General features: G+C 46.4%; 1 protein-coding gene across 2 annotated transcripts in view; it reads right to left on the bottom strand.

Annotated features, from left to right (window-relative positions):
- The window catches only part of THSD4 (thrombospondin type 1 domain containing 4), a 564,181-nt gene that overhangs the window by 31,697 nt on the left and 511,919 nt on the right, over positions 1 to 20,565 (bottom strand). For both annotated transcript variants that reach the window (XM_046009651.1, XM_046009652.1), the window contains 3 exons: positions 12,847 to 13,022; positions 10,376 to 10,472; positions 5,510 to 5,785 (listed from right to left, as the gene is read on the bottom strand). In XM_046009651.1, coding sequence (XP_045865607.1) covers positions 5,510 to 5,785; positions 10,376 to 10,472; positions 12,847 to 13,022 — 549 coding nt within the window. The remainder of the gene's footprint in view (positions 1 to 5,509; positions 5,786 to 10,375; positions 10,473 to 12,846; positions 13,023 to 20,565) is intronic.

The raw sequence follows: 20,565 nt of genomic DNA, 5'->3' as shown, positions 1-20,565 counted from the left end.
TTATTTGAGTAGATGTCTGCTTCCCATGAGACAGAGAGCTTCTCAGGCACAGAACTAATTCTTGTTCATCGCTGTAATCCCAGTACCGAGCAGAGTAACAGCCACTCAATAAAAATACTGAATGATATTTATCAGAGGTCTAATATTTGTTTATATTACTTTGTAAAATATACTAACTGCCTTGGGATTGTTGTTGTTGTTGTTTAGTTTTGTTTTGTTTTAAATACATAGCTGAGTTTCACTGACTTAATATGAATAAATGTATTTTTTATTATGTTATGTTAGTCACCATACAGTATGTCATTAGTTTTTGATGTAATGTTCCATGATTCATTGTTTGCATATAACACCCAGTGATCATTGTATTTTGGAGAAAAAGTCAGAATCCATTAAATGGAATCTCTAGCTTGACCAAAAAGAAAAAAAAAAAGCGGACAATTGGGCCTGCCTCTCTCTCTGCTGCTCTCTAGTGGTAGCACGGGGTATTGCTAGCGGATGTGTACAAAGTGAGAAAGGTAACCAGGGAACAGGCCATAGAACTGCCTGAAAAAAATGTTTTTCCACAAATAATTGTCTGTCCTCTCCCCACCCCGCCGGCCCCCAGTCTAGACCACTACCCAATTCCTGCTGGGCAGAACACGATCACTTATTCTACAGTTCTGTCTTAGCTCTGTTGCTAATTGGCCTGGAGTTTGGGGTTTCTGAACTTCCAAGTTAAGACAGTTTAATTGTCACCGGAGGGATAACTTTTCACATAAACATCCCCATATTTCATCGTCCATGAAAAGCGTGTCATTGCTTGTGGAAGCTGATCTTGTGTGACCCCTGAGCCAGAGGGTGGTTCCCGTAAGAAACCAGACAAATTGGAAGACAGTTCTGAATCTAAAATGATCATTTGTTTCAAAACGGCTGGCAGTAAAAATTCATAATGTAGCTATAACTTTGAGACCATTATTTAAAAAATAATGTTCTAATGAAGTATAATTATTGGCGGAGTAAAAAAAAAGGTGTAAAATTAATAGGAGACAGAAACTTCTATGGAATTAAATTTTGTCCAGTGACATATCTGCTTCCATGAAGAGATTTTTTTAAATTAAATTCCACAAACATTAAGCACCTTATGTTCACTTATAAAGATGAATAAGATTCCATTCACACCTTGTAGGGTACCCATTTGGGACCCAGCTATTAAGGAATTTAGTAAAAATATTATTTATCCCTTGAGACCCTGTGGGTTTAATTTTTTAGCTGTCAAGTTTGTGGACTGGAAAGCAAAAGTTACTACTCCAACCCTATGGCACTCGAATGAGGGGGTAATTTAGAATCTTTAGCTAAAAGGATACAGGATGCCATCGGAATGCTCTGTGCCTTGCTCGGGTCCTGCTCGGGGCTGTTTGCACATGGCCACGGACCTTCCTCATCCTTAACTGCCTTTACACTACACTTGTCCACCACGGTCCAGCTCCAGTGTTCAGCCAAGGATGTAAATTCAGAGGCTGGCTCTCTGTTGGTGTGAAAACACCAGAACTATAATTCTTGACTCCAATGACCACGGTGGTTTCTTTCTTTGGGTAAGTTTTGATTTCTGCAGAGAGGGAGAGTGTCACTCAGATGGTACCTGGCCATCTCTTCATTGTACAGCACGTCACTCTATTCCACCTCTAATTGCTGGCAAGTGAGATTGGGGTTGGTGAGGTCAGGTGCTGGCTGGGCTTCAAGCGGCAGGAAAAATCTAGAATCATTTTAGTTGGGTTTTGGTGTGTGTGTGTGTGTGTGTGTGTGTGTGTGTGTTGTGTGTGTGAGAACAGAGGTATATTATCCTGGAGGAGGGAATGGGACTGCAGGTAATCCACAGATACTAAAGGAGGCAAGTCAGGGAGTCTGGAGGACACCATAGAGAGGTTGGTGTGGCATTGTGGAGAGAGGGACAAAATACGGAGCAAGAAAAAAATGAAATCATCTGAGTCTTGGAACTCCAGAAGTCAACTGAGCCAAGGCAAGTGTTTGACCAGACAGAGGTCTGGGCAATGGCTGGATGGAGTACGACCCACTTTGGGCTGCCAGCCGGCAGGACCCCTCTCTGCGACGGTGATACCATAAGGGGGGTTTTCCTTGAGAGGCATGGAGACATGTAGTCTGGGGGGCTCCACCAGGAAGGATGGGAGAAGATCTGTGTGGGGACGAATGGTGAGGTCACAGGGGGTGTGGGTTGTGCATGCAAGAGCAAGATGGCACCAGTGGGCTTGGAAGGGCGTGGTCCTGGTACACTTGTCACTACTGTTGAGCTGAACAAGGGCACCTCCATGTTGCCTCATCTGCCCTGCAATCCAGCCATCGCTGCTGGGAGCAAACCCTACAGGGAGCAAAGGAGGGGCATCCATGGGCTGCTGCCATTTGTCCAGCAGAAGAGCAAGGGGATGGGGGTACAAGAGAAGGGAGGGCTGGGGGAAAACACTGTGTGTGTGTGTGTGTGTGTGTGTGTGTGTGTGTGTGTGTGTGTCCCCACAGGGCAAAGGAGAAAGACTATACTAAGAACATTAAACCAAATCGTATGGAAATCTCAAGAAAAAGATTCTTCAGCTGCGAGTACATAAATGCACATTCTTCAAGCTACGGATAAAACACAGCAAGGCAGTACCACCTTGCTTATCCAGGATGCAATGATGTAAAAACCACTCTTACACCCTTTCCAATAGCTGGATACCTTCATTTGACAATATATTCATCAGTTCAAGCAACACTTGAGGAGTATCTCCTTGTGGGCTGGCTACGACCCCAGGGGCAGGTGATGCAAGGTGTCCACGAGCAGAGACAGCTAGGCCACGCAGAGCTGGGGCAAGAATGCGGCCCAAGTTGCTGTGCGGTCCCATGGGGCAAGTGCCCCCCTGTGCCTTGCAGAATCAGGAAGGGCTTCACGGAGGAGATGCACCTGAGCTAGAGCGGGGGGTGTAAGCGGTTTGCTGGCTCTGTACCAAGGAATAGAGTAAGGGAGGCTGGTGTTTGGCTCAGGGTGGATCCCACAGGTTGGGGTAAAGATAACCAGAATCTTTGGAAACGGGGTCCCTCCATCATGCCTTGAATGACCCTTTGAATGACCACCGGGCTATGTGGTGTCTATTTGGTGAACACGGGGCCGTGCGTGCAGCATGAAGGGTAAGAGGGCAACAGCACATGTCTTCATCCTTATTCTATTAAAGTCCACGAGGTGCTACCCGACGGTGCCCAGACGCGGCGACATCTCACCTGACTGGAAATGCTGGTCCAGGCGATCCTTCCGGAGCATCTTCCACACATCTGCCTTCCTTCATACAAAACCACAGGATGGCAATTTTTCTTCTTTTTATGACTTTCCCTTATGTGTACCTAGCACAAAGCTGTCTGGTTCCTCCGGTGGGCGTCGCACCGTTAACTCTGTGGTGGGAAACTTCAGTAATCCCACATTTGGACCCCGGGTCCCTATGTCAGCTGTGTTTCATCCTACTCCCCTCTGCAGTTCCAGGGATGGATCCTGACCAAAATGACTTGGGCCTTCTTGTGTAATTTAACTTTAGTTTCCTGCCTCTGTTCGGACACATTCTGTGGGTGTTTCCTTTTCCCTCCTAAAGCTTAAAAAAGGGGTTAGGTCGATGAATCTCCAGTCCACGGGTTTGCACATGGGTTAAGCAAAAGCCCACGAATATCTGCATGGTGTCAGCTCCAGAAATCAGCACTCCACCTCTCTGTCACCATGGAACCAGCTGGGGGTCCAGGCAGGAGACACCCCAGCCCCGCCGAAGAACCAAACACCTCAATTCTGTTCTCAAAGGCCACTAAGCCAACGGTCTTGGGAAAAAGACAAAGGCTTTGGAGGCGGTTGTGAAAATTTCCCGGGTGCAAATTATGGCAGAACTCCCGAATCTTGTACCCTCGGGTACACGTCTCTTGAAAGAAAGAAAGAAAAAAATCCCCAAACAATATTCTCAGTGTATCACGGTTTCCTGGCAGCAGGACCTTCTTGGGATATGGCCTTCCCATTTCCATGGCCACCTCCCCTCCAAGGACAGGGGTTTTAGGATCACAAATAGGACTTCCTTACAAATAGGAGGCGATTACCATGCATCATAGTCCCCAGAGGTCACAGACAGATCCTTGCCCTGAGGGGCTACGGCACCTTGAAACTCAGAAACAGCCTTGATTTCCAAGCCAAGTGTCAGACGTTCGATAAGGGCCTTCTGGACACCACATTCCACGCCTACCTTAACTTTGGAGTTTTCAAGGAAATAGGGCCTCGGATCCACCCCACAGTTCAGACTCATATTGGTACTGACCCCTTTGCCCACAGCCTTGCTTTGCTTTGAGTCTATCAAAACCCGGCTTTCTTTAAATACCACCTCAACTCCACCTGCCCCTCTCCCAAATCCTGTAACTCTTTTCTTTTGTTTGGAGAGACATCCTTTGCCCCCTCTCGTGTCTCCGACGGATGGTCTCCCTTCCTGCTAGGAGTCCATGGAGCTGGCGCGGCTGGGCCGCAGGTTCCCCAGGGTTGAAGCTGATGGGGTTAGGATAGTGGGATGACAGGTAGTGAAGGTTTTACAGAGAGAACAGTGGGAGCTGTGAGCATTGGTGAGCATAAGAGCCCAGAGATACCTCAAGCCCCACGGGTGCGCTTTTTCCTGGAATCTTAGATTTGGAGAATGAGTTTCTCCTGGCATCTCTGTGGGTCTACCTCAACTTCTCGATCTGAAACTCGGTGACACATTCTTTGGTGATTCGTGAGCGTGTCATGCAGGAGAGGGTGAACTCAGCAGACCGGGGGTGCTCAACCCTCCACACTCCAAAGACAGGCTTGTCTTCAGGACTGGCCCTGCAGCAAGGCTGGAGACAACTTTGAGCCCGCGGACTATTCTGCTGATAGGAGTGTTTTTCCATCCCTGGACCACATCGTGTCAGTCTGACGAGGTAGCTGACGCCAGCAATGAGACTGGGCTGAATGCCTGTTTTTGTAGGCCTGAGGTCTTGGGCCATATTCTGTCTCTCAGTTTGACTTCTGGGCACTCAAGGCCAAGGAGCTAATGTCAGTCACGTGGGGGCTCCATGCCTATATGGTTGAGCCACAGTAAGCCCCCTGGACACCAAACCTCGATTATCTCATTGGCACTACGGGGCTCCTGCTGTCACTCATCACTGCCAGGATAATTCAGTGCATCTGGGTGCAACTCTCGTGGGATGGGACACCTGGAAGCTGGCCCCTGGTTTCTCCTGGACTTGGCCCCACGTGCCTTCTTGCCTGATGATACCCACCTGTATCCTTTCAGTGTAATCAGTGGTGGCCACAAAGAGAGCAGCTCTTCTGAGTCTCATGTGTCCTTGCAGATCATCAAGCTTGAGGGTGGTCTCGGGGACCCTCCACACAATGTCACACCAATGAACCACCTCACAATCTGGCCCAAGGAGGGAAGGGTGTGCAAGCCCAGCTACCCATTCCTACCCGGGGTCTGCAGAGACCCTCCTTGCCCACACCAGAGCTCACCTTTCCCACAAGTCGTGGAGCATTCTGTGGTCCCGAGCTGTTTCCAGTTGTGATCCCGGCTTCGCCGCGGGGGCTGCGGGGCCGCTGGCACCAGATTGTCGGGTCGGTGGGAGGAAAATCCATCTGGATGCCTGACTGGGAAGGTCTGTGCCGATTCCGAGGTGAATACTTTGGGGGCCCTGCCATGCACATCTTCCTTCTCCTCGGCCCCCTCTTTCTCTTCTCCCTCCTCCTGGCTCCTCCCATCTGCTCCCAGCTGGCCGTTGAAGGGCTCCCCTAGGAGAGACAGGTGCACGCTCAAGGAAGTAAAACTGGTCTGTACCCGGAGTCCCCCCGAGGACAGCCCTCCAACATTAGAAATCACGTAGCATGAGGTCATTTCCAATTCAGAGCATACATATTTTAAACATGCAGATACCAATTTCCCCAAAATTCAAAACATGGTTAAAAATGAATAAGAAACAGACAAATGTTTCAGTAGGAAAAGCAGGCAAGGGCCAGGAAGAGGCCAGGCACATAAAAAGAAACACAGACAGCCCAAAGTCATACAAAAACGCTCAACTTCACTCATAATGAAAGAACTTCATGTGAAAACAAAAAATTGCCACCACTTTATTAGCCTCATGATAAAGGAGAGAAAATCTGGAGACCCTCAAATCCCTAAACCCCTCACTGAAGGTAGAGGAAAACCAAGGACAGGGAGCTAGCAGATAGACACAAAATTTTGGAGAGCAATTTGGCCATATCTACCTAAGTTTGTTTTATTTATGTATCTACTTATTTAATTTTTTAATGTAAATTCAATTAACACATAGTGTATTATTAGTCTTAGAGGTAAAGGTCAGTGATTCACCAGATGCATAGAACACTCAGTGTTCATTATATCACAGGCCCTCCTTAATGCCCATCACCCAGTTATCCCATCCCCCATCCACCTCCCATAACTCTCTACCCAAGTTTTATTTATTTATTTATTTATTTATTAAGATTTTATTTGTTTATTTGAGAGAGATGATGAGAAAGAGCACAAGAGAGGAGAAAGTCAGAAGAAGGCAGATGTTTAACTGACTGAGCCACCCAGGCGCCCCACCCTCTGCGCAAGTTTTAAATGTACATACCCCTTGACTAGGGATTCAGTTTCTAGGACATTTACCCAACAAATATTCCCATTCTTTTACACAAAGCTGTGTGTACAAGCACGGCTACTAAAGCGTGTTCTGAATTAGCCAAACAGTAGAGTGAACTTAAACGTCCACTGGGGGTACTTGTTAAAATATGGCATGTTATGTTACTTTTTTTTCTTTGAAAGAATGAAGCAAAATTATATGTTGTGACATGGAGATATGACTGATACATTGTTTGATGAAAGAAAAAAGCATGGCAGAATTCATTTTGTATATACGTCTACACAGGTGTGGCAGGAGCCCTTATGAGAGATTAAATTTGTGTTCTGCCCTTCGTGTCTGTCTCTCCTCTCCCAGGCCAAGTGGCCAAGCCCTTAGGTGTTCTGGATGCAGATTTTTGCAGGGAAGTCAAAGCTGTGGGAAGTCAACAGCTCTTCCTTCTCACTGTGAAAGCCTGAGGTCTCAGTAGGGATAACAAGGCCCAGATCCTGGGGCCAGCCAATGGCAAGGATGGGGAAAGAGGAAAAGTGGAGAGCATTTTTGTTGTTGTTGTTGTTGTTGAGAGAAAGAGAGAGGTGTTCTCGAGGCAAGGAGAGGCTAGAGTCAGAAGGCCGGAGTTTCCTGAGCTCCACAGACCTTATCTGTGCCAAGCAGGATCTTTACTCCTACTGGGGGTGTGTGTGGCGACCCCCTGTATTGACTGAGATTGAGTTTTCTACCAGTGTCAAGGAAGTCTGAAGTGGAGGCAAGATCTAAGTTAGACTTCTAGAAAAGACTGGCACGTGATGTTCCCTGTACACGCAGACTGCCGACAAAGTTCAAACTGGTTATATGCACGTTTCTACATGCACAGGAAAAGGCTAGGGGAAACCCTCCAAATCATGAGGAGATAGTCCCTCCTGGAATAGAGTTGGGGGATGAGATTGGGACATACCAGGTTTTTGTTGTTCCTTTTTTTTTTTTAAGTAGATTTTTTATTTATTTATTTATTTTTTTTTAGAGCAGTTTTAGGTTCACAGTTCAATTAAGTGGCAAGAGTTTCCATTCCTCCCCTGGCACCACATAGTGCACTATCCCCTCCCCCATCAACATCGCGCACCAGCACGGAACATCTCTTACCACCCACGAACCTGCATCACCCGTCATTATCACCCAAAGCCCATAGTTCCCATTAGGGTTCATTTTGGTGGTGTACATTCTGTGGGTCTCAACAATGTAGAATGCCATGTATCCATTAGTGCAGTACCATCGAGAATAGTTTCACTGCCCTAGAAATCCTCTCCGTCTGCCTGTTCACCCCTCCCTCCCCTGTAGCCCCTGGCAACCACTGATCCAAAGTTGTGCCTTTTCCACAATATCATGTAGCTGGAATCATACAGTATGGAGACTTTTCAGATGCATATTTAAGTTTCCTCCATGTTTTCCGTGGCTAGGTAGCTCATTTCTTTTTGTGCTGAATAATACTCCACTGGCTGGGTGGACCTCAGTTTATCTATCCATTCATCTTGGTTTCATCCAATTTGGGGCAATTATGGGGCACCTGCGTCTTCCTTCCTATATTTCTATTTTGGTTGAATATTATTCAAGCATATGCTAGTTTGATACTAAACAAGGAGGCAAATTGCAGAGTTATTGTAGAATCCAGTTAAAACTCGGGGCTTTCCCCACCCTCCACCACTTATAGTTCATGGATTTAAATATTAAATACAATTTAAATCAATGGACTCAAGACTACGCATACTGACATAAGCGAGACTAAAATATTACCAGACAAAAAGATTTTAAAATCTTTTGCACACCTTGCACATACTGGGCACGGCGCTGGATGGATACCGGATATTCAAAAAAACACCTTGGCCTGTATGGTTTTTTCCCCTTCACTATTATGTAGACTGGGAACTTGCTCACAGAAGTTTCTGACTTGCCTGAGGGTGCACAGCAAAAAAGAGGCAGAGCTGGATTCAAGCTCATGGAGGGTGGAGAATGCCCCTCCTCACCAACTGTTTACAACTGACTCCTTCTGGGCCCGCCCTGTCCCAGGTAGCTAATCCCAGGCTACCATCAGCTGGGACCCATCAGGCTTATTATCAACCACCATCATGCTGTAGGATTTCAGAGAGTCTGTCCCCCACTGTCCTTATCCATCAGCATCAGATCTCAGGAACGTCCATATTCTGCCATCTGAACCTTGTTTCTCAGACTATGTATTATTCCTGCAAATGGCTTGACCATCGTGTTGGGCTGAGTGTGCTGATGTTCAGTTTGGACAACACGCACAGCCCACGTGCCCGGCTCACACCCTGCTGTCTCCAAGGAGCCAGGATCCATGACCTGTGACAGTCAGATAACCCGGTTATCCATCTGGCGGGCCAGGCCTCACATCTGTGCCCTCACTTGCTGGGACAGGTGTCAGAGCAGCTAACCGTAGGTGGTATAACAGACAGGGGACTGAAGTCACTGTGGGACCTAGAAAGAAAGTCCACGTCTCTGAGTTTCCATTTGTTAATTTTTTAAAAATTTATTTGACAGAGAGAAAGATCACAAGTAGGCAGAGAGAGAGGGGGAAGCAGGCTCCCTGCTGAGCAAAGAGCCTGATGCGGGGCTCGATCCCAGGACCCTGAGATCATGACCTGAGCCAAAGGCCTAGGCTTAACGCACTGAGCCACCCGGGTGCCCCTGTTAATTTTTAAGATGAGGCCAGTAACAGCCCCTTTCCTCTGAGCGCTGTCGTGATAATTTGTGAGTCCAGCTATGTGAGGGGCTCAGCGGTGTCTGGCACACAGCAGGGACTCAGAGCATGTGAGTGATATTAACGCTGCTATTTATGGAGGCCTTCCTGTTCAAAAGATGGAAAAAAAAATAGTCTCCATTTGGGTGGTGGGTTCCACTATCATCTGGTAAAGAAACATCCACAGAGCCAGAGGGCTGCCTGCTTGTCTATCGAGAGCCCACAGGAAAGAGGTAGATAACTAGGTGTGAACTTGTTATTCTTTTCTTACAAGTCAAAGTAGTGACAGTAGAAGCAAAAGGGGACCAAGAGAAAAGGCCCGAGGTGGACAGAACAATGGCCCTCTGAAGGTGCCTGCATCCTAATCCGTGAGGATGATACCTTATATGGCAAAAGGGGCTTTGCAGATGGATGAAGTTAAGAGATCTGGGGATGGAGAATGGTCCCGATTGTCTGGGGATGGGGGGGGCCCAGAGATGTGATGATGGAAGAAGGGGGGTCAGAGCCCGAGATCCGAAGGTGCCACGCAGGAAGAAGCCAAGAAGCAAGGAGTGCAGGAGGCCTCTCGAAGTGAAAAGGGCAGGGAGACGGAACCTTCTAGAACCTCCAAAGGGAGCACAGCCTGCCAACACCTTGATTCCAGCCCAGCAGAACCCATTTTGGACTTCTGATCTCCCAAACTGTAGGATAGCAAATTTGTGTTGTTTTAAGCCACCACGTTTGACGTAATTTGTTATGTGGCAGCTAGAGGGAACGAGTATTGGGTATCTCAAGATAATGAACTGGAAAGACAGACTCAGGATGTTCGCCTCGTGTTTGAATTAAGTGAATGGGACCCTCTTATCAGCAAAGGCTCAGATAAAGGGTGAAGCATCCTCTGATGTCAAGGGCGCGTCCATGGGTTTTCTCTGTGTTGACTGAGAGACACAAGGGAGATGCACGAGAAGAGACAGAGGGCTTTAAAAAGAAATGACTGGGGGCGGGGGTGCTTGGCTGTAGAACAAGAGGTTTTACCTGGTCTCCTGTGAGGAGGCACCTGTGGGCTGATGGCGTTGGTCCCCATGATGACGTACTCATAGTGGACTCCGGGATTGGGCTGCTGGTGGATCATCTGACAACACAGAGGTCAATGTCACTGCACCGGCACACGCTCACATCCCTCTCCTGCTGGCCCAGGGTTCCCCAGTTTGCGTGGCACTATCTACACATGAGTGGGTTGACTCGGATCTAATCATATTAGTGAACCTGTGACAGGTTAAAGGAAAGCTCTTTCTGGATGATTTTTTGTTATTTGCTTTTGAAGAATGAAGGACTTAGAAGAAAACTGGGCTGAAAGTCAAGATGTCATACATTCCAAATAGAAAGATGGGAGGAATGATAGCAGAGCCTTTCTGTGGGCTCTCAACCATCAAATTCAAACTCAAAATGGCCAAGCCAAGTGTCTGCTCCAGGGGGACGCATTTGAACACTAGGTGGCGAGATACAGTCATGCCAAGAAGAGCCAGCCCTCTGGACAGAGCCAACCTGGGAGCCTTCATGTTCCTTCAAAGAACGCTACCTAGCCATGAGGTTGGCTCAGGAAAGGCCCATCCCACCCTCTCCCACGTGCATTTTCTGGGTCTCATCCCCTCTCATCTGTGGAAAGCTCCAGAACCACAAAGAGATGGGCTCAGGACAACTGGCATCAGGGAAATAAGTCTCCCCGGTTCCTATCCTCTCAGGCACCAATGACAAAAGCAGGATATCAAGCAGGAAGCTGCAGAAGGCCGTGGAAGTCAGGAATTAAACATCGTCTGGGACAGAAAACACAACATAAATCAGCACGGCTTGGCAGAATAAACCCCTCTCTACTGGCTTCAGAATCCACAGTCCTTTGTGCCCAGGGCCTTCCTGGTGAGAAGCAGGGTGCTGGGCTCAACGGAGCAGCAGAACGGGGATCTGCTGTGTGACTATGAGCCAGGCAAGGAGACACTGTCCCATTCTGATATTTCTGTCTCTACTGCTCTCTAAAGGGGCACTCCTTCGACCAGCTGTGTCACCTAGAGCAAGCCCCATGGGCTTTTGATTTCCTCATTGGACCAGAAGCTTAGGGTCAGAGCTGTCTCTCTGGTCCTTTAAAGCCGCAAGCATCTCCCAGTCAGCCCTGCACGGTGGGTCTTGCTGGTTCATGAGAGTGTGATTCTGTCCGCCATCATCCCTTATCCGCTCTCTCCATGGGAAATGGGGCCTCCATTCTACAAACCACCGAGGGAAGGCAGACATGAGAACCACTGAGCTCCTGACACATAGGACCCATGGTGGTAAACAGAACCCCAAGGGACGAAGGGGCATGGTCTCTGGTTCGCTGTTGACCCCTAATTCCCTCATTTCTCTTTTCACAATATTCTGACAGGGGGTCTGAGGCCGGAAGCTCTCCTTGCCTCTCTCATGCCTCTTCTGCACGAGCGTCCTGCCAGTGCAAACCTTGTCCCATTTATGAAGTTATTCTTGGCCACCGCATCCTAGACCACCCACAGTAGCCCCTTAATGACCGGGGTTTTTACCCCTGTTGCCATTTGAAACTTACCCAGAGTCCAACAACCAACTGGACAGTCTTAAAAAAAAATACTCAAAATTAACTATATAACAAGGCTTCTTTTATAGTTTCTAGTCTATGAGCCTCCAGGCCCAACAGGAATGAACGTGTAACTATATAGTTGGGAGAACTAATATTTATAAAATTCTAACACAGCAAAGCATGTAGATTCACATGGCTTTGAAGATGGTAAGAGAATGCAGATCTGTTGATGAGCTCGTTTTTAATAAAAACCTGATTTTGAGCTTTTTATTTCTTGTCACTTTTTTAAAATTTCCTGATCTTTTGAAGACGACTGGATTTTAGTGCTTTCTTTTAAAAATAAGGACCATTTTAAATCCAGGGCAACTTCATAATTCAGTTTCTTATAAAATAAATCCCAAATTGTGTCTTCTGCCCGGGAAGGAACCTGTAGTAAACCTCCGTATTGTTACTCCGAGCTTTATTGTAACATGTGGAGTACTCTGGAGCGCTCATTTCTTCATTCGCTTTAATAGAATTTGAAGAGGGCTGGGAACTTGAGCGGTCTTGTCTTGCTTTAGGCATTTGCTTTCTTTTGCCATAAAAAGAAAACATGCCAAATTAGCATTAGGAGAAAAGTGCCTGGAGGGGAGCCAATGCTCATGAAATAAAGGACATGTTTGCCTCTGATTTGGTTCAACAAGTAAAAATGGTTTTAGGAGGTCCATAAACTCGGAGGGTAATAAGCATCTGGTAGACGTTAGGTTTCTAAGAGCTAGGGACATTCAGAATGGCAAAGATGAACGCCAAGCACCCAGGCACCTCAAAAGGCTCAGCTCGAATGGTTTTATTGACCACGGGCACCGATTTGTCGCTTATTCGTGCTATGTGTGGTCCTGGGAAGAAACAAGATGCAGAATCCCAATCATCCAGAAACATGCAAACTCACATAGACATCCAAGATCTCATTCGTGGGGCCTTCAGCCAGAAAGGATTCTCCAGCGGTGCTCGAAATCTCATTCGGACGCTTGTAGGTGAACATGGTCCCTCCACCCTCGTACCTTCCCGGCCGGTCAATCGCCCAGTTCCCATTGATGATGGAGCGGCCGGAACGACTTCGCAAAGCTGGCAAGAACAAGGAGACAGTTCCTCATGTAAGCCCAGGGTGCGCACAAGAGAGTGAATAGGTCCCCTGCCCCCTAGCTGCTGGCTCATTCATTCATCAGAGTGTTTCCTGAGGATCCACTATGAAGATCCGCTATGAGGAAGACTCACTACGCTAGGCCATGAGCTCGGCCCTGAGGAATCTAGGGCACGATCACTCCTTCAACCCGTTCAAGTCCTTCCACCACTTGGACTTCGTAGAGAAAGGAGGAGTGGGGGTGGTTAGGACAGAAGGATGTGGAAATGGAGAGGGGAAGGGGAGGGTTAGAGGAAGAAGAGAAAAGGAAAGGAAGGGGAATCGGGTTATATCCAACTATCTGGGTGAGAGGTGGCACATGGGCAGCCCGGGAGCTGATTTTGGCCCACAGATAAGCTTAGTTTGGCCTTCATCGTGTTTTGTGTTGTTTTGAAATAATTAAACCCAAACTCAACTTGGGTTCCCTCGCTTCTAGCTTGTCTTGTAAAACAAGAAGACATGTTAGCTTTGGCTCGACATCCCCTCACGGCAGCAACCAGCTGGAGCTGAGGAGGACCGCCCCCCGTTAGATGGGGTGTGTGCGCTCTGGTTTGTCCCAACCCCACCGGTCCCTACGACTCCCCAAAACTGAGGCTCAGTCTCAGTTTACTGCCCATTCATTTATGACTGTGGATTATTTATTCCATCTACGACCATGCTTGCAATGCAATTTCTCTCACAGAACAGAAATTTTCTTAGAACTCTTTCTACTTGTAGGGCTACTAAAAGCAACAACACTAAAGATAGGTCCAGCGGGTCCCCTGATTTTCTCCTACCTGATCACCTTCACTCATTTGTATGACTTTCCACACTCCTGTGGGAATTTGAGGCTATGAACCCGGCTAGAGGCTCCCACGTACACAGTCAAACTTGACCCTCCCAACACTGCTACTCAAGTGTCTTGTCCCCGTCTCTCAGAGCGTGGTTCAGGGATGAGAGGGAACTTGTTCAAATTCATGAAGATGAGAAGTGACAGAACTATGTCCATATGTAGGAGGGAGGTAAGAAAGGAGAAGAGGGGCAAGGACCAAAGTGTTCAGTTAATGAGAGAAGACAGGACAGCCTGTGAGAACATTTGGCACCGTGAAATCCCCAAGCCAATGGTGGATTGGGTTTAGAAGGCATCGGGTATTAAGTGTCATTACACAGTGGGCCTGTGACGGTCACGGGCTCTCTGCAACTTCACTTGCACAGGGTTACTAAATTTAATTTTGTACCATGTATTAGGGAAACATTTATATAAACGAAGCAGTGAGAACAGTTCATAAACCTCTGTGTATACATCACCCAGCTTCAATTGTTATCAACTCATGGCTTACCCTGTTTCACTCTGCAAATCCCAGACCCCATTTATCCTTACATTTTTCAGGAGGTGTCCCTAAAATATAAGGACTCTTTGTTTCTTAAACTCATTTTCAGCAGCATTTTTATGGTGGTCTCTGGGGGTCGGCAGAGTCAGAGTTGCTCCAAGGGATGGAAGAGCTTCCTTTTTAAGGGCGGAGACCCCCGCAGACTCCATCCCTGGCTGGCTGGTTCCCATAGCCACCAGGAGACCACAGCTGTGGAGCACTGAATACCGAATTATCAAATCAATTCAGCTTACTGAGTGGCAAAGAAAGTCAAGAGTAGAGACTGAGGAAGAGTAGGTTTGGGGCTGTTTTCTCTCAAAACCACACCTGAGAGTGGTCCATTTGGTCTCTTCAATTCCTCACTTCCCCTTCATTTCTCAGCCAGCTCCAACCTGACTCCTGTCCTCATCATCCCTCTGAAACAATTCAAATTAATGTCAGCAAGCCCTCCATGTTGCTAAACCCAACAGGCATCTTCCAGGCCTTCCCTTGCTAGATGTCTCAGTAGCATCTGGCACAGTTAACCACTCCATCCTAACGGAAACATTATTGTTCTCCTCCTGCACTAGGGCTGCTCATCTGTTCTTTCTTTTCTGTGTCATCTTTCTCTACTCAGCTACTGAGTATTAGCATTCCTTGAGGATGAAGAATGATCCGATTTGGGTGCTGTACTTTCTTGGGCAAGTTCATCTATGCCATGGTTTTAATTATTGTATTCTGGTGGCTTCCCATTTCTGTTTCCAACCCAGATTTCTCCTCTGGTCCCTGACCTCTTTATCTAATGGCTTACTTGATAGCTTCACGCAGATGCCTAAGACTGACCTCAACACTGACCCTCTCCAGTGTCTCCTATGTCGGTAGGAAACACTTCATTAGAAATGGAGGAATTATCCTGGGCCCCCCTTTCCTTATCCCTATATCCAATCCAATCATTAAATTTTATTTGACCTCCTCCATATTTCTTGAACCCATCAACTTCTCACCAAGTCTACTGCCATAATCCAGGGCGAGACCACCACCAGATCTCATATAACTCAAAACCTTCTAATTGATCTATTCCCCTTCTTTTCAGCCAGAGTAGTCTCTTTGGAATGCAGGTTTGACCCTCATCTGTTGGCTCAACACCCTCCAATAGCTTTCTCTTTCTGTAAGAGAAGAAACCCCCAATCCTTAATGGGTTGGGCCCGTGGTGAAATAGTGGAAACTCATCCTACACTTTTCTGCTCTTTGTACTCTGCTCCCTGGCCTTCTTTTCGCTCATCTACTACATCATGTTCCCTCCACAATCTGTTCTTTCTTCCAGAAGTATTTCTCTGAACCTCGAACTGTATTTGTTCTTTAGATGACAGCTCCTTAGGGAAGCCTTCCCTAACTCCCAGTTCAGACCTGTGCTTCTTTAATGTGGTCTAAGACATGCAAAATCCTCTCCTCCAAGGGACTGAACTCAGTCTCTACACACATCCATTCAGAGCATGACTGGACTAATGTCTGTCTCCCGGAGGCCCAGAAGCTCTGAAGTTCACTGTTACAGGTCAGTGACTAGCACAGTGCTTACCACATAGTACGAATCTATATTTGCTGAACACAAAAATACATAGCAGAAAAAGACACCAGCTCAAAAGAAAGATAGGCAAAGAATGATGAGCAGGCAATTCAAAGAAAACCAAGCACAAATACTCCATAAGCAAATGGAAAGATGCTCTGCTTTACTTATAATTTAAGAAATGCAAATCAAAACTGCAGTGGGATCTTCTTGACCCACTAGACTGACAAATGTTTGAGAACATTTAACATCGCCAGAATTGGCAGGTGTGTGAGTAAGCAAGCATCCATAACTGTCAGTGGGAAGGCAATCCCAGTTAACCATACTGGAGGGCCACTTGGTTATATGGCTAAAACTTTAAGTGCCTGTACACTTGACCTAAAATTGTACCCGTAGGAGACTACTTTGAGAGATATACTTTTTAAGTATTCAAAAGTGTTTGTAACAAGGATATTCCCTGCAGTTTTTTTAATAGAGAAAACCCCCAAACAATCCAAATACCCCTCAGTAGAGGATTGCTTACATAATTTGTCATACTGAATGTTTATGCAGTGGGTTCCATGCAGCCCCCAAAATGGTGAGATAGGTCTGTGTATAGGGGTATGGAAAGAACTCCGTGATAAATTTTTAAATGAAACCAAAATGCAGAACAGTGTATTTGGTATGATCTCATTTGTGTGTACTTTTAAGTCAGAACATATACATAAAACATGTATGCACACACAAAACTTTTCAGAGAAAGTCATAAAACTGTTAACATTTGGGAACAGGAACTAGGGTTTAGGTTGGGATGGGAGATGAGAAGGGAAATATTTATTTTGCATTTTATATCTTTTTTAATGCCATTTAAAATTTGTTTTATCATACACCAAGATTACCTTCTTTAAAACCTATCTTTTTTAGTTAACATAAAAGACATGGTACAAGCAGAAATACTCCTGAGGGATATACATATTTTCCCTTTCTTTTTTGGCGCTTCTTAAAATCCCATTCAGAGCATCCAAAGCTCAAAACTGAGGTAGGTTCTGGCTAAGCTTTTATTGCTCTTAATGGCCACCTTGTAGAAGAGGTTGTTATCTGTAAACCAAAAAAATCATTAAAAACCATTTGAAATACTGCACAGGGGAGAACTTCATAGGCTTCCCAGGAAATAAAACACAGAGACCCCGAATTTTTTTACCATCTACGACTATTACCCAATCACCCGCTCTCGGGGTTTAGATGAAACTTTCACCATATAATAGCAAAGCGTGTGAGATTTTTAGCAGACACAGGCCTGGTTCCATATGCTCACAGGTTAGCTTCTGAAATAGGTCCAGCACTAGCCCCCACCTGGGCTTGCATATTGAAAGCAGCCGCACCTACAATTTACGTTTCAGGACTATGTAATGGTGTCCAGAACTACCCCCACAAAAAGGTGCAGGTGACTCATGGCTCTTGCTAGTGGGTGTGTACACAGAAGGTCAAGGTTTGGTGAATCTTGTCACAGCTATGTCAATATGAGGAAATCTCCACTTTCGTCTGACATATGGATTTTGTTCGTTCTAGCTGTCAACAATGGGCATACGTATTTGGACTTAACTATCTGCACCAACAATGCTCTTTTCCAAGATTCATATAGGAATCGCTTACTCATCCAAGCCCTGCTTCTCAGACACTTTATCCCACAATCTTTTTTTTTTTTTAAGATTTTATTTATTTGACAGAGATCACAAGTAGGCAGAGAGGCAGGCAGCTAGAGAGGGGGAAGCAGGCTCCCCGCTGAGCAGAGAGCCCGAGGCAGGGCTCGATCCCAGGACCCTGAGATCATGGACCTGAGCCAAAGGCAGAGGTTTAACCCACTGAGCCACCCAGGTGCCACTATCCCACAATTTAATGCCCACCGTTGCCAAACCAACCACTGATTCCCACATCCAACGAAAAAGCTGGTTTCTTTACAGACAACAGATTACTGTGATCTAGACTTTTTTTTTCCTTTAAAAAAAAGATTTTATTTTATTTATTTGTCAGAGAGAGAAAGAGAGAAAGAACAAGCAGGAGGAGCTGCAGGCAGGGGGAGAGGGAGAACAGGCTTCCCACTCAGCAGAGAGCCGGATGTGGGGCTTGATCCCAGTACCCTGGGATCCTGACCTGAGAGGAAGGCAGACCCAGTCTTCCCTGTTTTTTCCTTCGGAAAATGAAAATTGAGTTCCTCCCGCTAACAAAATTCCAAGTTAAAGCCATTCTTAGAAGCTATCTGAGAAGCAGCATAACAAATTCAAGGGCAAAGGGGTCAGACATCACTGGTCACCACCACAAGGCCAGCTAGAGGGCCGCAGCCCTGCCATTTTCACTCCAGTCTGTGAGCTTTCATGGGAGCTCACACGTGGGCACAAACCCAAATGAGTCTCAGAGTATGTCAGCTAATGTGGATAACCTTGAAAATGGAGCACACCTCTTCATTTCATATGACCACCCTGGAGGAGTCTGTCTTTAAAAACTTATCGTAGCTGGGGCACCTGGGTGGCTCAGTGGGTTAAGGGCTCTGCCTTCTGCCCAGGTCATGGTCCCAGGGTCCTGGGATCGAGCCCCGCATCGGGCTCTCTGCTCAGCAGGGAGCCTGCTTCCCCTCCTCTCTCTCTGGCTGCCTCTCTGCCTACCTCTGATCTCTGTCTGTCAAATAAATAAATAAAATCTTAAAAAAAAAAAAAAAACTTATCGTAGCCTTCCTTCTATTATAAATTCGGCAGGCAATCATAATATTCGCAGTACCATGACTATGTCACCAATAGAAATCGCATATGTGTTATGAATACATATAAAAATATTTTATTTATTTATTTCAGAGAGAGAGAGAGTGAGAGACAGCATAAGCAGGAGTGGGGGTGTGCGGGGCATGGGTGGGGAGAGGGAGAAGCAGATTCCCCACCGAGCAAGAAGCCCAGTGCTGGGCTCCATCCCAGGCCCCTGAGATCATGACCTGAGCCACCTGGGTGCCCTGCCTCATGATTTTTACATTTGTATTACGCCTCTCTTACTTCTACCTGGATAAAGATAAAGACCATTCTAGACCTCCAGAAGGCAACCTCTTGGCCCCCTCCAAGTCACTACTCTGTCCCTACAAGACCCAAGGTTCACCACTACTGTGCCATCTAGCACCACAGTCTTGCTCGTTTTTTTAATTTCAAATAATGGAATAATACCATACATATTCTTTTGTGCTGGACATCTTTTACCTAACATTATGCCCATGAGATTCATCCGAATTGTTGCATTTATCACTAATTCTTTTTTTTCCATAGCAACTTACTACTTTTTTTAAAGATTTTATTTATTTGACAGAGTGAGAGAAAGATCACAAGTAGGCAGAGAGAGAGGGGGAAGCAGGCTCCCTGCTGAGCAGAGCACTGATGCAGGGATGCAGGGATGCGGGGCTCAATCCCAGGACCCTGAGATCACAACCCGAGCTGAAGGCAGAGGCTTAACCCCGGAGCCATGCAGGCGCCCCGCAACTTACTATTATATGAATATGCCACCATTTATTTGTTTTCTAATATTACTGATTGGCTTTTGGGTTGCTTCTAGTTTTGGGCTCTTCTGGGTAAAACTGCTTTAAACATTTGTGTACGTTTTTGCTGTATGTAAGTCCTCATTTCTACTGGCCATATACCCAGAAGTAGAATTGCTGGATTATGTGTATATAACTAAGCATACACACACATACACACACACGCTTAGTTACAGTGGGCTTTGCCAACACACTTTCCAAAGTGGTTGCACCCTGGAGGTGGTGTTGGGAGCCAGGGATGTCACTGTGGAGAAGAGGAAATAAAGACGAAACGAAGGAAGATCAGAAAAAACCCTGTGGCGATGGGTCTGACTTTGAGATCGTGTGGATTCACCGTCCTGAAATGTGGACGTGTATGTGCGTATTTATACGTGCGTGCAGATGGATGTGTGGGAGTGTGCACACTTTTACCTCTGTGTACACACGGACGCCTACACACGTGTGTGTTTCTTGGCTCTGTCTGCAGAAACGCGCCCCTAGCAACACGCACGACAGGCATCTCTGTGTGGAGGTCCACGTTGGTTTTTCAAAAGCTTCTAGTTAACTTTTAGGGGATAACTGCTAGAGGTGCATAACTTGATGAAGGGAAATCCATGTGTATAATCAAATAACAAACTGGGACAAAACGCCGCTATTCTTTGTTAGGCTGGGAACGTCTACTGCCAGGGATGAACGTGCTAAAAGCAGGCCATGTGCACAGCTCACACTAAATCCTGCCACCGACCCGCCACCGTGATGCCCCCCAAAACTGCCAAAGGTTAAAAGTGGTTCGGAATCGGTTGTAGGATCTGAATATGAAGAATGCTTAGACTCCAGATTTGACGGGGACAGAGAAAGTAGCATCAATGCAAACATGTATGTTATGGTTGCTTCCTATTATTGTTCATTTCCCTGCACTTACAGATTTCCATATGTGCTCCCCTTGCTAGAAGAAAGAGGGCTTTAAAGGCAAATACTGTGACATATGCATTTTTGCCCACTATTGGGCAATTGATTGGGGTTTAATAAATACTTACTGAATAGAAGTAAGTTATGAGCTATATTGTTCT

The sequence above is a fragment of the Meles meles genome, chromosome 6 (genome assembly GCF_922984935.1).
Source record: "Meles meles chromosome 6, mMelMel3.1 paternal haplotype, whole genome shotgun sequence".
NCBI classification, from domain to species: Eukaryota; Metazoa; Chordata; class Mammalia; order Carnivora; family Mustelidae; genus Meles; species Meles meles.
The sequence above is the reverse complement of the archived record's forward strand: the minus strand, read 5'-3'. Positions and strand labels throughout refer to the sequence as shown.